General features: G+C 33.4%; 1 protein-coding gene across 1 annotated transcript in view; it reads right to left on the reverse strand.

The window, feature by feature from the left end:
• The window catches only part of FSIP1 (fibrous sheath interacting protein 1), a 176,976-nt gene that overhangs the window by 135,508 nt on the left and 24,381 nt on the right, over window positions 1-17,087 (reverse strand). Inside the window, exons 5-7 of the mRNA XM_011354897.2 lie at window positions 15,947-16,040; window positions 2,085-2,183; window positions 19-143 (exon numbers count right to left, since the gene is read on the reverse strand). Of these exons, the coding sequence (XP_011353199.1) occupies window positions 19-143; window positions 2,085-2,183; window positions 15,947-16,040 (318 nt within the window). The remainder of the gene's footprint in view (window positions 1-18; window positions 144-2,084; window positions 2,184-15,946; window positions 16,041-17,087) is intronic.

The raw sequence follows: 17,087 nt of genomic DNA on the forward strand, positions 1-17,087 counted from the left end.
AAATTTCTAAGTACATACCTCAATGTTTCTCTTAATAAAATCCTGGCTGTGTTTACCCCTGAGCTCAATCTTTTCTGTATTTGAGAAAGGTTTCTTTTCTGCTTTGATCAATGACTCATTTCTTTCCACATCATAGGTAAAATCTGATATTAAAAAAGTTTGACATTTTTTCATAATTACAATTGTCCGTTATGCTAAAATTTTACCTTAAGCATATATTAAAATATATAAGAAATAAAACACACATAGAAGAACCTCTAAATTCCAGATCCAGAAACCAAATAATACATAGATTTATTAAAAAGATAAACGTGCTACATAATTTGCAACGAAGTTCACATAAAACTTTTATTATTCATTAACATGTATCAAACTTCTTGCTGTTGATTCCTTTGTAATCATGGAAAATATAAAAAGAACTGCAAGAGATACATGTGAAGGAGAAACCTTTGATATTATGGGAATTTTAAAATATATTTTATTTTAGTCTTCATATGAAACAAAACTTCCCCTAAAGACTAGAGGCATTTCCTGCTCTTCTATTAATTTGCCATCACCCTTTCTGAACAATAAACTTTTTGTTCAAACCTGTCTTTTAAGTGAGGTCTGGGCATAAGCGTCCTTGATGTTCTACATCCCATGTACACAAATCCCTAGAGCCCATCCTAGTCCATCAGTTTTCTCAACCTTTGAAAGAAGGTTTAACTCAACCTTTGAGTGCTCAAAACAAGGGTAGAAAAATACTTTTGGACTCTTACTCTCTTTATTAAATATCTTGTTTTCACTGTAGTCATGTTTAAAGTATTTAAAACAAGATCATGTGAACCCCTCATTAAAGCTCAAAAAATATGCATAAAGAAGAATCTTCTTAAATGACAAATGGAGTCCACCCTACAAGATAGGATATATTGCCACATGAAAGTCCAAAAGGGAAAAACACTAGCCAGTAGCTCAAGGTTTACTTAAAAGTGATCTTTGTATTATAAGAGAGGTTACCTCAATGAAAAGGATTAAGGGAGAGTCAATTTGTGTATTTAGAGCTAATTATCCAAGATTTAATACAAATTTAATAATTAAAGAATAAATTTTCACAACAATAGCTGGAAAGAACCAGGAAAAGAGTAAGATCTTTGGACTTAAATTCTTTTCAAATAAAAACTGAGTAAAAAAAGTCTTACTAAAATTTAAGTTACAGGTTTCTAGACAAATCTGTGCTTTATGATTGGGGTTTTATTTTCTAATCAGTAACATAATTTTTTAATGGACTACCAATAGTTAGAGTATGAGTTACTTTTTTGGTGACAGGCCTCCTTAGATATAAAATATATAACTTTTTCCCATAATTCAAGTTGTATTAGCCTTTTAAGTTGAAATATGAGGTTTATTCATTCAGTTGAAGATTCATATACTCTTAAATAACACAACATTAAAATAATTCAAATTAAATGCATCCACATCTACATTTATAAGAGTTTCTTTAAAATACACTTTTAATAAATTATAGGAGAAAACATTGGAATGTCTGGTCAGAATTTTCTTACTAGAAATGTCCTCGTCTTCTCTCCATCCTGCTGACGATCCATGGCAGAAAGTGCCATGCTCCTTTAGTGAACCCAACCATTGCTAGGTTGGACAAGTTGGTTAGGCCAGTGGTAGGCCCCTAACCCAACCCAAATCAGATCAGTTGGTCTCTTCTCTAAGACTTTGAAATAGTCTCCTTCTCAATGACTACCTACAGAATATGCTTTTGGGAATCAAAAAAGCTGTCTACCACCAGAATTCTTTCCATAAATTTTCTCTTTTCCTTAAGCTAGATTTTCATTACTTGCAGCCATCTTTTCTTTAACTCTTTATTAGGTAAAAAAAATTTCAAACATCCCAAAGTAGAAAAATGGTATAATAAACCCTCAACAACTAACTTCAACAATGACTAACTCATCACCAATCTTGTTTTGTCTAGAACCTCACCAACTTCTATCTACCTCCGGATTAAATCACATCAAATCATTTCATCTATGACTATTTCTGTATACAGCTAGCATTTTCTTGTGACAATATAGAAAATTACACAAATTAAAACTTACCTTGACTGACATTCTGTATACGGTTTTCATATTCTTCTGGTGGTATTTGAGTGTGAAACACGGAGAAAAAGGTATCTTCATGCTCACAGTGAGAAGGATCTATTGATTTTTTAAAAATCATTTGTTTAATACATATAAAATAAATAAGAAAATGCCTACATGAACAGTTGTTTAAAATAAAAGATAAGAAATAATATTCTCTGCAGTTTTCTTCAATCCCCTCCACACACATTTCTTAAGACAATATCACTTCCAGATAGAAATTATAATCATCTTTGTGTACATGAGCCACTGAAACAAACAGCAGAAATCAAGACAGTCAAATAGCATTTCTCTAGAACTTCTATGCATAGAGGATGTACAAGGGTGTGCCAATGTATCTAAATTCCAACACTCATAATACAGAGATTATGCATACTGAGTAACTTTGTGTTTTTCTTTTTTCTTTTAGATCCCCAAGGTGAAGATTTTAAATCTATGGTCAGTCATTAAGATAAAAGAACATTTGAAAGAGAAAACCCAGGAGATTCTTAGCAGTTAGCTCTCTTGTTTTGTGATTTATTCTCTTAGGCTAATCCCATAAAGAAATTAGAAGTTCTGTTTTTCAATTCTTTGTTTTAATGTAAATTATTGTATGTTCTTCTATTAGTTAATTTAGACAATATATATTTGCAAGAATCTGATAACATAAATAAGTAGCCTCTATTTTAAGTCTGTCTCTATGCCTTAACATGAGAGAATCTGCCAGGTTGTGGCACAGAAATGTTTTTGCTTCATAAAACATGACAAGTCTTGAAGAAATTACAGGATCCACAACCTATCTCTGAAACAAACCTGATTCAAGCACCCCTCTGAGTTGATACAGACAAAAGAAGCAGGCAAAAGATATTTTCACTACAACACACAAACATCACTAAATTCAAAATACACAACTTCACACAATAAAGGCAAATTCCAGTTCCCTAAACTGGAATTCATAATAATAATGCAGCATCAGTGGGATTGCATTGCAATTTTAATCTTTATACAATCTTTGATGAGTTAATCTAGCAAATTAGTGATATAGGCCTTAGAGGGAAAGGAATAAGTTATTCAAAAGATGAGAAGGTTTAAAGTTCTTTTCAAACTTTAATTTTTTTGCAACCACTATTATTAAGGGTCTTAAATATTCATTAAAGCAGGCTCAGCAAGTCAGCAATTAGGCAACATTTTATTATAGGTTTAAGTTACTTTATATACTTAGAGTGATAATATATTTATTTTTGATCCCATAATTCCTTTTAAATAGCAGTTTCACTCAATTATACAGTAAAGCCCCTATAAAAACACAAAAACATAAATAGTTGTAATACTAAAAACTATTACAGTAAGATGATATTTGAGGATTTTAAACCTAGGGGCTTCTCCTAGGCTGAAATTATTCTTGTGACCTTGTCATTCATCACCCAGTCTTGGTAATATTGGTGGTATTCGTTGCCTCAGATGGAAGGTGGGTACAGCCTAGAACAAAGGCCTCATAGCTCAGCTTTGGATTTAAAAGATAACAGTTTCGAAAGTCAGGCATTCAATTGCAGGAGTTTAACTCCTTGAGGAAAAAAAACACTAACGTAGAAGAAATAATGGAATTAGAAAATAATTAATATAATAACTGATTCAGGTAAGAATCATCAATGGGTGATGATTATAATAATAACTGATAATAATAACTGATTCAGGTAAGAATCATCAATGGGTGATAAAACTAGTGGTTGAAAGTTCGAAGAATAACACGATAATAGCCTCAGAGTATCTCCTCACAAGATAACTTATTCAGCACATAAGAAAAAATAGTATCTTTAACAATGGAGAAGGCTAACAGAAACATAACCAAGTGATCGAAGTTAACATCGCCAGTAATGGGACTATCAACATCATGTGCTTCATGATAGGATCCATTGAGAAGGACACAGTTATCACTTCTGTAAGATTCTTACCAAAAACACATAACCTGATATACCTGAAACTAATATAATATTTAAGGTCATCTGTAATTGAAAAATTTTTTAAAATTTTAAATGCATAACATGCACCAAATAGTGTGGAAACAAAAACAAACCCAAACTAGAAGTGGTCCACAAAATAACACATCTGTAGTCTTCAAAATGCCAATGTAAAAAAAAAAACAAAACAAAAAACAAAAAAACAAAGAATAACTAAAGAGCTATAACAACTAAATGCAATACGTGATCTGAGATCTCCTTTTGCTATGAAAGATATTAGTGGGACAACTGACAAAGAATAAATAAAACCTGTAGACTGGATAAAAATATTGTATTAATGTTAATTTCCTGATATGTGTGTGTGTGTCCATCCCCCTCATTTCCCCTTGTGCACAAGGAAAAGTTCCTACAAAGATACAGTGAGAAAGTGGCCAACTGCAAGGAAGAGAAACCTCACCAAAATAAAAAAAAGTCCAACACCTTAATCTTGAACTTCTAGCCTCCGGAATTACAAGAAAATAAATGTCTACTGTTAAGCCATCCAGCCTATGGTATTTTTATATGGCAGCCCTACCAGACTAAGATTTTAAGAGCAAATGAAATGAGCTTGTTTAACTTAACTGAAGAAGCTAGAGAAAACAATAACAAAACAAGTTCAAGAAAAGAAATAATAAAGAACTAGAATTAGCAAAAAAAAAAATTTCAAAACTGCTTCTTGAAAGAATAAAAAGAAAAATCTGCAAGAACAATGTTAAAAAGAGAAAATATAAATTATAACCAAGATAACATGGTATTGATGAAAGAACAGACACATAGGCCAATGAAATATAACAGAGGATTTAGAAATTGACCCACAAAAATATGGTCAACTGATCTTTAACAGAGCAAAGGCAATTCAATGGAGAGAGGAAACCTCTTCAACAAATGGTGCTGTAACAACTGGATGTTCATATGCAACAAAAATAAGAATCTAGACATAGACCTTACATTTTTCACAAAAATTAACTCAAACTGGATTAAACTTAAATGTAAAATGCAAAAGCTATAAAACTTCTAAAAGAAAACATAGGGGGAAAGTTTATGTGACCTTGGGTGTGGTGATGACTTTTTATAGTCAATACTCAAAGCATAATCCATGAAATTAAAAATTGATAAGTTAAACTTTATTAAGATTAAAAACTTTTAATTGCTCTACAAAAGACACTATTAAGAAAATGAAAACAAGCCACAGGCTGGGAGAAAATATCTGCAAAATACATATCTGATAAAACATTTGCATCCAAAATATACAAAGAATTCTTAAAAATCAACAGTAAGAAAAAAAAGCAATCCGGTTTTTAAAACAGGCACATGATCTAAACAGACAACTCACTAAACAGACAACTCACAGATGGCAAATAAGCATCTGAAAAGCATCAAAATTGTTTGTCACCAGGGAAATGCAAATACAAATTAAAACAATAAGACACCAATATATACCTATTAAAATGGCTAAAATCCAAAAAACTGACATTACCAATTGTTGGCAATGATAAAGAGCAACAGTAATTCTCATTTTTTGCTGGTGGAAATGCAAAATGGAACAGCTAATTTAGAAGACAGGCAGTTTCTTACAAAGTTAATCTTAACATATGATCCAGCAATTCTGCTGCTAAATAATTACCTAAACGAATAAAAATTTATGTCTACACAAGAATCTGTACACAAATGTTTAAAGCAGCTTTATTCATAATCACCAAAAGCTAGAAGCAATCAAGATACCTTTCAATAGGCGAAGTGATAAACAAACCAAGGCATAGCCAATGGTATATCCATAGAATGAAATGTTATTCAGCAACAAAAAGAAATTAGCCATCGAGCCACAAAAAGACATGGATGAATCTTACTAGTGAAAGAACCCAATCTTAAAAGGCTACATACTGTACGATTCCAATTATATAACATTTGGAAAAGAGAAAATTGGAGACAGTAAAAAGATCAGTGATGGCTAGGGGTCAGTGAAGGAGGGTTGAATGGGAATTCACACGGAGGATCTTTTAGGGTGGTAAAGCTATTCTGTATGATACCACAATGGTGGTTACATAATGCTATGTATTTTTGAAAACCACTAACTTCATAGGACAAAGAGTGAACCTTAATGTATATAAATTTTCAAAAGATTAGTCAGGATATCACAGAATCCCAGATGGAATGCAGAATTTAACAAAACAATCTAACTCTTTTACAAATGCATAAAATAAATTCACTGAAGGGAGTGGAGGAAAAAGGAGCTCATTTAGGTAACTTTGGAAATGAGTGAAGAAAGACTAAAGGCAACAGAAACTGCACATGAGCATTATACTCCAGTTGATTAAGCTGTGTCCTATGGAGGTATAGGTCAATAATTTTCATATTGCTATACATGTATAGTGGAAATGAACAATTAAGTAAATGGTGATAATCAGGTTTCTCATTGTTGGAGTGGAGGTTACAGAAGAGCAAGGGGGAAAGAGTAGAATGATCCATGTGGTAATAAAGTTGGACACATCAGTATGAACTCATGTTTAGCTTATTACAGATGCAGATAGTTACACATAGAAATATATATAGGTATATATATAACAGGTTAGCATAAACAAATATTTCCTTTCCCAGAGGGCCTAGAAACACCTCCCCAGTAGCAATAAGCACACCTAGCACCCAGATTTTGGTTTCTAATATTCTTCAGAGGAACCAGAGTTCCTTGGGAAAATAGCTGAATCTAGGACTCAGGTAGGAAATAAAGATGAGTCTGGAGCATCTTACAGTGCTAGAAATCACAATGATGAAAGTATGTCAGTAGGACACAGGGGTCAACTGAAAGGCTCCCAGTGGCCAAGGCTGGGAAAATTTGAGCAATGAAATAAATAAAGTGGTATTGGATTGTAACTCAAACTATAAATAAGTCTATACTAATATAAATGTTGAATGAATGAATGAATGAATGAATGAATGGAGAGAATAGACAAATCCCCCATGCAGAATAATTCAAAATAACGTATGTAAACACTCTTCTTTCAAGGAGTTATGCTTCACCTCCTTAAGTATGGTCTGCACATTATAACTTCCTTCCAAAGAGGACAGCATAGGAAGGAAAGGAAAATAGAGAAACTTTACAGTGGAGAAATCTGACAAACATTTCCTCAGCCAGGTGATCAGAGTTAACATTAACAGTGATAGTTGTGTTGATAGTATGATGTGATTAAATGGAAAAGGCATTTTACTCTGTGGTCTTCTTCCCAAGAACATACAACTCTAGTCAAATCATGAGAAAAACATGAGTTAGAGTACAATTGCTGAAAATCCTACAAAACACCTGACCAGCAAGCACTCCTCAAAAATGCCAAAATCATCAAAAACAAGGAAAGTCTGAGAAAGTGCATAGCCAAGAGTAGCCTAAGGAGACATGAAGATTAAATGTATTGTGGTATCCTAGACGATATCCTGGAACAGAAAAAGGACTTTACGTAAAAACTAAGTGTCTGAATAAAGTATGGACTTTAGTTAATAATAATGTATTAACATTGGTTCATTAATTGTAACACATGTACCATATTAATGTTAATAGGGGAAACTGGTTCCAGGTATATGGGAAATCTCTGTACTGTCTTCACAATTTTTCTGTAAATCTAAAACTATGCCAAAACAAAAAGTTAACTAAAAAAAAATTTTAGATTTAAAGGAAAGAAGGAAAACATGAACAAAATTAGAAATAAGAAATGGAACATATAATTAATAAGGAGAATTATTATTTTAAAATACTGCTGTATATGAAATTTTACATTAGTAAAATTTTAAATCTCGGTGAAATGGGTACTTGAAAATTTCAGTGACATGGATATATTGCCAAAATTGACTCCAGAAGACTAGTAAACTTAAACACAATAGTAATTATGAAAGAAGCTGAGAAAAGAGAGAATTGCCTCCAAGAAATTATTTGAACCAGATGGTTTTTTCAGTGAAATGTTTCAAATTTTTAAGGAACAGATAATCTCTATGTTATATAAACTATTGCAAAGCATAGAAATAAATGACCATCCAGCCCTATTCATTTTATGAAGTTAACAGAGCCTGACAAAGCACACACATACATACACCCCCAACCCAACCTCTACCTCCAATACCATAACATGCATGCACATGGGGGACAATCCGTGTCTCTCTCTCTCTCTCTCTCTCTCTCTCTCTCTCACACACACACACACACACACACACACACACACACACACACACACACACATGGAGCGGGGGGAGAAGAGAGAGAGAGAGAGAGAGAATCTCACTTATAAATGTAGATACAAAAACTCTAAATAGATTTAACCGTTCACACATGGTACTAAATTTTAAAAAATAATCTTCCATAACCAAGAAATATTGACTCAGGAAAAAAAGACTAATTTGGTATTTAAATCTATTAATTTTAAAACATTAAATAAGTATGTCAAGTAAAAAAAACTTTATGATATTTAAACAGATATTGAAATGCATTCAATGAATTTCAACACTAAGTCCTTCTAAAGTTCTCTGAATATGAATAATTATTGAAAAGAACACAAAAAAATAGCATTATTGCCAGGTAATCATATACTAACAAGTCAAAGCAAATAATTAAAGATAATTGGAATTAATAAAATAATTTAATTGTCACTGAGGGCTGGAAATCAATGTCCCAACTCAAGCAGTCAGGTAGAGAAAGGGCAAATTCTCCCTTCTTCCATTTTTTAGTTCTATTCAGGCTCTCAACAGGTTGGATGATGCCCACCCACACTGGGGAGGGTAATGCACTCCACTCAGTCAATCAATTCAAATGCTGGTCTCTTCCGGAAACACCCTCATGGATACACCCAGAAATAATGTTTATCCAGACCTCTGGGCATCCTATGACCCAGTCAAGTTGACACATAAAATTAACCATCACAAAGACTGGATGGGTGATGAAATCATAACCACATGAAAGGAAGATTAGGTTTCCACGATGGGAAATAAAGGAGGAGGGAGAGGAGAACCACCAGCAAACAATGAATCCAGTAAAAATGCTACTATTCTACGAGTGGTCAACTGTGTCAGATGCTACAGAGATATCAAGTAAGATAAAAACTGGAAGTATGTCACTGGATTACGACTTTAGGAGAACCACTGATGAAGTAGTTTCTGTAGTATGATAGAAGAAAATACATAACATTGAGTTGAGGAGTAAATGGAAGTTGACCAGGTAGCACCAGTAGGTGTAGACTATTCTTTCAAGAAGTCTGACCTTTTAAGGAAAGGAGGAAAATTGAGTGGTATCTTTTTGAGAGCAGGGTGAAGAACTGAGGGAAGAGGTTTTATTTGTATGTTTGGTTGGTTTGATGGCTCTTTGATACTGTGTTAGAACCAGAAGATTTGAACATGGTAAACTGAAGGAAAGGAGTCAGAGAGGACAAAGAGTGAAGCTCTGAGTGAGAGAGAGAGAAAGTGAGTGATTAATGGATCAGGAGCCAGGGACAGGGTGAAATAGGTAGGATGTTATTGACTTTGACCTTGGAGAAGAGCACCATTCCCTCGATCTAAGATAAGAGTGAAGAGGGATGGAGGAACACAATCAGAGTACAGTTTAGAGACAGAAAAAAAGAATATAGAAGGGATTCCATCCAGTTGATTCATTTTCTCTGGATAGTAAGTAAGACTCACAGAGAGAAGAACTTGCAGAAGACTGACAGGAGGTTAAACACATAGTAACAATTTGGAAGAGCCATTTTGGAGACTGCAAAAGAAACTGCTAGGCTATACTGAGATACCAACATAGGTTAAAAACCGAAATTCCTTAGCTATACCAGTTACCAGTTTTATGATTTTCTCCAGTCCTCTGCAAATCAAAGCAGAAAGAGATCATCAGATTTTCTTGGACTATTTTATCTTAACATCTAAAAGCAGAAGTTATCACATACCTGAATTTCACAGAAAAGCACTTTGATTTTGAGATTGATCATTGTGTCCCTGTTGTGTGCTTACACATACTTACAAATTTGGAGCTGGAAACACAAGAGGCAAATGTGACAAAGGCAAAAAAGAATAATCTGTAACAAAACACCAAAAATAAATGCTCCTATCACTAGATATATCTGTTTCAGAGAGTACTGAATTCTATCCATCAGATAAATGCTAAAAACCAAGGGAAAACTTCTGGTGTGGTAAAGTTTTGATTTTCACATTTCTCTAGAAAAACTTAATAGAGATCCCTCAAAGATGAGGTGGGATAGACTTTTAAAATATCTCTGAGATCTCTAGAAAGCACAATGTTGTTTACTTCCAAATCCCCATAGTTAAACTTGAGGTTATTAACTCTGGGTTAAAAAGTCAAAATGTGGTAAAAATAAATTTAATGTGTTTTTTATCTTTCTCTTGGAGTCAAGGCCTCATTTGTGTTCGGTACCTATAAAAAAAAAAAACAACTAAATAACAATTGAACAAGTATCTTTTCTTTCCTTTTCTTTTCTTTTTGCTGTTTGTTATTTGTGATGTGAGAAGGGAGGGGACTAGGATGTATTTTGCGTTTGAGGGAAAACAGATTGGAAATTGTCATTCTGACACCAGCCCAAAGTCCATCAAGTTACTCTTAAATAAAAAGTTAAGGAAATGAATGGGAGAGAAAACAAATACTCATCTAAAAAGGTCCCCTTTTTAAAAAATAAAAAATAAGAAGAAAAGTAGAAAGTAGGTTTGCGTATGTTTGCACATGTGTGTTTAAAGTTCAAGCCCAGGTTCTTCTGTCTCCAAATTCTTTGAGATTTTTTTAAAGTATGTATGTTAACTAGATGCTGCCATCTACTGGACAATTTATAAAGGCTTTGCACTTTCCTGGTAACAGAAAAAATGATCATGAAGGGAAACAGCAAAAGATTGCAGTTTTCATAACAAGCCTTGGAGAAACATTTTACTTTAAAACTTATGGCTATATATATAGGCTTGATCAAAATAATTTTTAATTATTTAATTTTTATATTTTTAATTAAGAGGAGTAGCCGAAATTTAGTGAATAACATGGGAAAGAAACTGATCCCAGAATGGAAATAGAAGCATTTTCACACTATATAATATGCTGCTATGTTGTAATAGTAGGAATATGAGACTCAAAAATTAGTGCTATTTGATAGCTGTGGTCAAATTAAAATCTTGCATTTCTATTTATTTCTTCCATACACACAGTGAAAATACTCTCCTAATAATACCTTTCTTAAACTGAAGATTCCAAAAGTTTCCTATTTGAAATAAGGTAATAATTATGTTACATAAAATATTTTTAAATGTGTAATTAGGCTAATAATGTAATGTAAAGTAAATACTATCCCTTTGGTGTCTTAAGATTTTAAAAAATCAAATACGTGACTGCTAAATACATACCTATGATATAAAGAGCCAGAGGAAGTTTCCTTAAGGAATTTGTCTTTTATAAAAGACCAGTCATCAAAGAAAAACATCCTAATTAAATCTGAAGAAATAGGAATACAATAATTTCTCTTCACTTTGGTGAACTGGTCTAGTGTGAGCTAATCAAGACAGATGGTAACAAGAGTGAGAGTCAATAGACATTGTTTCACCTGTCTTTTATTGCATTTCCTTTTACATCAACCCTATTTTGCATCTTATCTGCTCCACCAATACATAATAAACCAATCTGATAAGTCTTATAAATATAAATAAAGAAATATAAATTAATTAATAAAGAATAAATAAAATTTCAATAAAATATAAACATAAAGAAATAAATCTCATAAATCTTACCTGCTCTGCCAATATGTTATAATTGACTAAGAATTCAAAATCTAAAAGTCTAAATTCTAACGTGATAGTGTTTAAAGCAATGATTCTCTCTGAACATAACTTTCAAGCCCCTGGTAACTCCAGCTTTCAGCTCATTAAGCCCAACTCCACATTACAACATTAGTACTAATCTAACATGACTGTAACTGTCTATGGGGCCTACAGTAGTAGTCTTGGAACTCCAGGGATACAACTATGAGCTCTATAAGTTTAAGCCAAATATACATGTCATGAGCTTTAGAAATTCACGTATTTGATAGCTCTGATTTAATTCTGAAAAAAGGGCAACTAACTGAAAACGAAAGTCTTGCCCTCCAGGGCCAAAAGTTCACTTGGTAGTGAACTCTGTTAATGTCAAAAGGCCATCATGGACCCCCTCGCCTATTGCCTCAACCATTAGAGAAATCAGCATTTAGCATCTGCTTTCTAAAATACAAATGCTGAGATGCTATGGCATCCAGAGTCACATTCCTGGCACTGTTATTTTTTTAATTTGAAATAAGGGGCATAGTCTCAATTCTATGAAGTTATAGAATTACCAAGAGACACGAAAGAAAATAGAAAAACTTTGAGACAGATTACCTTCATACAATAGTCTTTAAATGTTTAAATTAGTAAAAAGCATTTATAAGCTATAGGTTTAGAGATGCTTTGCAGTCTTTTTTCTTAAATAATGTAGTCATTGCTAAACAGCTCTCAGAGAGAAAAATATGTTGCTCCAAAAAAAACTTTTTATAAAAGACAACATAGCTGCCCTAATAAAATGCATTACGAAGTTACAATAATCAAAACAGTACACTACTAACATCAGCACAGACAGAAATATTAAGGCAATAAATAGACATTTTATACATAGAACAAATTAGTGCATGATAAAGTTAATATTCAAATGTGGGGAAATTATGTATTATTCAATAAAAGGTCTCAACATAACAAACTAACAAATTAGGGGGAAAAACCTAAATCAACTTTCTACTTCATTTGCAACACCAAAACAAATTCCAAGTAGATTGTCATAATTATTTCATAAAATAATAACTGTACTAAAGGAAAACAGGTACATTTTTATATAATCTTAAATTGGAAATGGCCTTTTTAAGCAGAGCAACAAAATAACAAAATAAATGACTATTTAGCTAACTAAAAAAATATTAACTTTGGTAAAGCAAGAAATAATACAAAACTAAAGAAAAATAAGTTAGAAAAAAATGTATTTGATATTTATGACAGAGAATCAATAAAAAGGAATACCTTACGTTATAAAAGAACAAATAAGTCACAAAATGGCTAAATAAAAGAATAAATATTCAACTTCCTTGAGAGATATGAATTATTGCGATTCCATTTTAAATAAACAAAGATTTAAAACAATTATGAAATCCATTGTTGTTGTGGGCATAGGAACACAACATTAAGATACAATGTTGGTGGGAGTCTAAATTGATATAACCTTTCAATAAGTCGATATAGATAAAAATATTTTAAAAGTCCAACACCTTTGACAAACTAATATGTATTATAGGAATTTATTCAAAGGTGTATTAGTTTCTTGTAACCGGTGTCACCAATTAACACAAACTTGGTCACTTGAAACTATCCAAATATATTTTCTCACAGTGTTGGAGACCAGAAGTTCAAATCAAGATGTCAGTAGGATCGTACCCTCCAAGGGCCTTAGTTGAGATTCCATTCCTGACTTCTGCCAGTTTCTGGTGACGCCAGCATTCCCTGGCTTGAGGACACATCACTTCAATCTCTGCCTCTATCTTCACATTGCCTTCTATTCTCCCTCTCTTATAAGGATAGTTATAATTTAGTACTTACTAGATTTCATTAACCAACGTCATCAAAAAAATAATTTTAAAAAAAATAATAATAATGGCATTTAGGGCCCACCTTCATAATCCAGGATAATCTCCTCATCTTAAAATCCTTAACTTATTAATCATATCTACAAAGACCCCTTTTCCAAATAAAGTAGAATTCACAGCTGCCATGGATATTTCTTGGGGGCAGGGCATTTTTTCAGACTACCACAGAAGGTAATAAAATAATAGCATAAAGATGTTATTGCAGCATTACACATAATTTTTAAAAAATTGAAAAACAAAGGAAATAATCTAAATGTTTAACAGGAGGGTCTTAGTTAAACAAATGATAGTACATCCATATAGTGAATTAATATACAGTAATTAAAAATAACGCTGATGCAAATCACTCCAGTTATCCATTGTTGCATTAAATTCACCCAAAATTTAGTGGCATATAGTAATAATTATTGCAAACAAGAACTACTGATGGATGCTAAAACTAGTGGCTGAAATTTTGAGGAGAAACAGGATATTTACATAGTCTTAAAGTATTTCACCCAAGATATTTATTAGGTATGAAAGGAAAAATAGTAATTTTACAATGGAGAAAGCCAGCAGGCACTACCTTAACCAAATTTTCAAGGTTAACATCAACAGTAATAAGATATATTGACATTAGGTACACCGAGTATAACTAACTGAGAGCAGCACATCACTTCTGGGGTGTTCTTGCAAAAATGCCTAACCTCCATTTAATCAAGAGGGAAACATCAGGCAAACTGAAATTGAAGGATGGTTTATAAAATAACTGACCAGTACTCTCCAAACAAGTCAAGATCATGAAAGACAAGGAAAGACTGAAGAACTATCCCAGACCGGAGACTAAAGAGACAGGACAACTAAATGCAATATGAGTCTTCTCTTCTTCTCATAAGGACACCAGTATTGGATTTAGGGCCCACTCTTATTCAGTGCGATCTCATCTTAACTAATTACATATGCAGAGACCCTATTTTTAAATAAGGTCATATTCTGAGGTTCCACGTAATGTGAATTTCAGAGAGACACTACTGAACTATCTGTGGGAATGGGCCAGCATCATTCTCTCTCTCTATGAAGACATGCCCAAGCAGCTTCTGGGCTCTCAAGGCTAGATCCAGAAGAAATTTCATCCACATCAAAGCTCATACTAAAGAGGTGCAGTAGCCTGGATCAGAATGTTGGAATTCTAAAATGCTAGACATCCACTTCGTAAAAGACAAAAGAATTCCAGAATTTTCGGAGAAATCAGAGGCCCCTGCTTAGAGCCAGTCTAATGCTCACACAGTACTAGATGACCGCTTATGTTATGTAGGTCAAACTCAGCAGTGGTCCTCAATCTTTTTGGCACCAGGGACCTGTGATCCTATGAGAATCAAATGCCTGATGATCTGAGGTGGAGCTGAGGCACTGACTAGCACTGGGGAGTGACTGCAAATACAGATGAAACTTTCCTCACTCCCCCACCACTCGCCTCCTGCTGTGCAGCCCAGTTCCTAACAGGCCACGGACCAATACCAGTCTGTGGCCCGGCCTGGGAGTTTGGGACCCCTGGAAAAGACTTCAAAAGTGTCCTACCAAAAAAATACCAACTGCTTCTCAATCCCTAAAATTTTCGCCACTATATAAATAAAGCAGGCTAAAATAGGTTACATGACTCTATAATAGTTCTACATAAGAAAAAAAAGAAGAAGAAAAAGGAAGAAGAGTTGGGGAAGGGGGCAGAATCACAAATATACATACACACAAGGTGGGGAGTAGAAACATGTACAAAATTAATTGGCTGGTCTCAAAAAAGCACGACTGTGAGAGAACAGAAAATAGGACAAATCAGTAATGGATTTTTATGAAGGGGGTTATGGAGGCCTGAGTGAGACACCTCATGGGAGGATGTTAGGCCATTAGGGAACTATCTGCAAAAACTGGGTATCCAGAAGATCCTAGGACACACAGGAAGTGAAGACAGTACTTTGTCTATTTCCTGATTTTTCACTGCCTTGTCCCCCCATGCTTGAGCAGATACAAAGCCTGAAGACTGTGAAACATACCTAAGCTCAGGGTAGTTCTATGTGATCCCACCTAATGTGATCATTTCCCCTAAAGAAGAGTTAAACTTATAACAAAAAAGAAAGAAATTATTGAATTGAAAATTTTACCTTAATCCAAATATTCTAGAACTCTGGGATAAAAATAAAGATGAATCGATTTTACTCACCGACAGTTTCTTCTGATACAGCAGTCCAAGCGAGGAACTTTTTTGTATTTTCCATCTCCTCATTACTTGGCAAAGCTTCACTATTTTTTGCAGACTAATGAAAGAGAAATGAAAGTTTAAACATGAGAAAAAAAGCAACTATACTCATTAATATTTTGTTAAATTCCAGTATGGCTTTTAATTTACATACAAAAAGAAAGTTCAGGTCATTTTTATTCCTTTAATTAGAAAATCTGTCTCCTATTCCCATAAAATTCTGTCAACAAGTATTCCCAGAAAGAATTAGAGTACATATTCCTATCATTATATGATAAATACCTTACTTAAACTTTCTTAAGTTTCTGTTTAATACTTCTATAACTAATGAGTAACCTAAAGGTATAGCATCAAATCACAATTTCAGACATTTTGAGATTGCTACTGTATTTTTATTATATTTCCAGTTTTAATTCTTGTTTCCAAGCAAGTAAGATTTGCTTTGAGATTCAGTAGGAATAAGTGTTAGACTAATTCTTTTCTGTTAAAATTTACACAAACTAAACTATTTCTCTAGTTTAAAGCACTGCATTCTGTATGTTGCTTTCTTTCCATCTCAGTGGTCGTTCTGGGAAATTTGTATAAATGTATTCTTAATTACTTCATTTTTAATTCATATCATTGTCTAGGAAATTTCCTCTAAAGTCAGTCAACTGGTCAAGGAGGAATTTATCAAAAACAACCAATCTGTTATTACAATATTCCTTACCTTGAAAGCATTCTCCTTTGAGGGGCAAAGTTCAAATGTGAGCCAATGGCTATACATCAAGTCAGTGCCAACATCTGGTCGATTCTACCCCTCAATACTACAGAGAACAAGATGTTCAAGAAAGCCAAGGAAAGTTAATCTAGCACTAGACATTGAGACAGAAACAAACAGCGCATGGTCCCAGACCTCAAGTACTTTACAGCTCCCTGAAGAGATCTTGACCAGCATATGAAACAGTGAACTCCCTAATTTGTTAATCACAAATTTTTAAATAATAATGAGAAACAGGGGGTTAGATTTTTGTGTTTTTGTGTATTTATCTCCAACCTGTAAGCTAGCTGAAGAAAAAGCAGACATACATACTTGATTAAAGTAGGTGCCTTACCTTTCTATTCC

This window comes from Pteropus vampyrus, unplaced genomic scaffold, assembly GCF_000151845.1.
Source record: "Pteropus vampyrus isolate Shadow unplaced genomic scaffold, Pvam_2.0 Scaffold19, whole genome shotgun sequence".
In the NCBI taxonomy this organism is placed as follows: domain Eukaryota; kingdom Metazoa; phylum Chordata; class Mammalia; order Chiroptera; family Pteropodidae; genus Pteropus; species Pteropus vampyrus.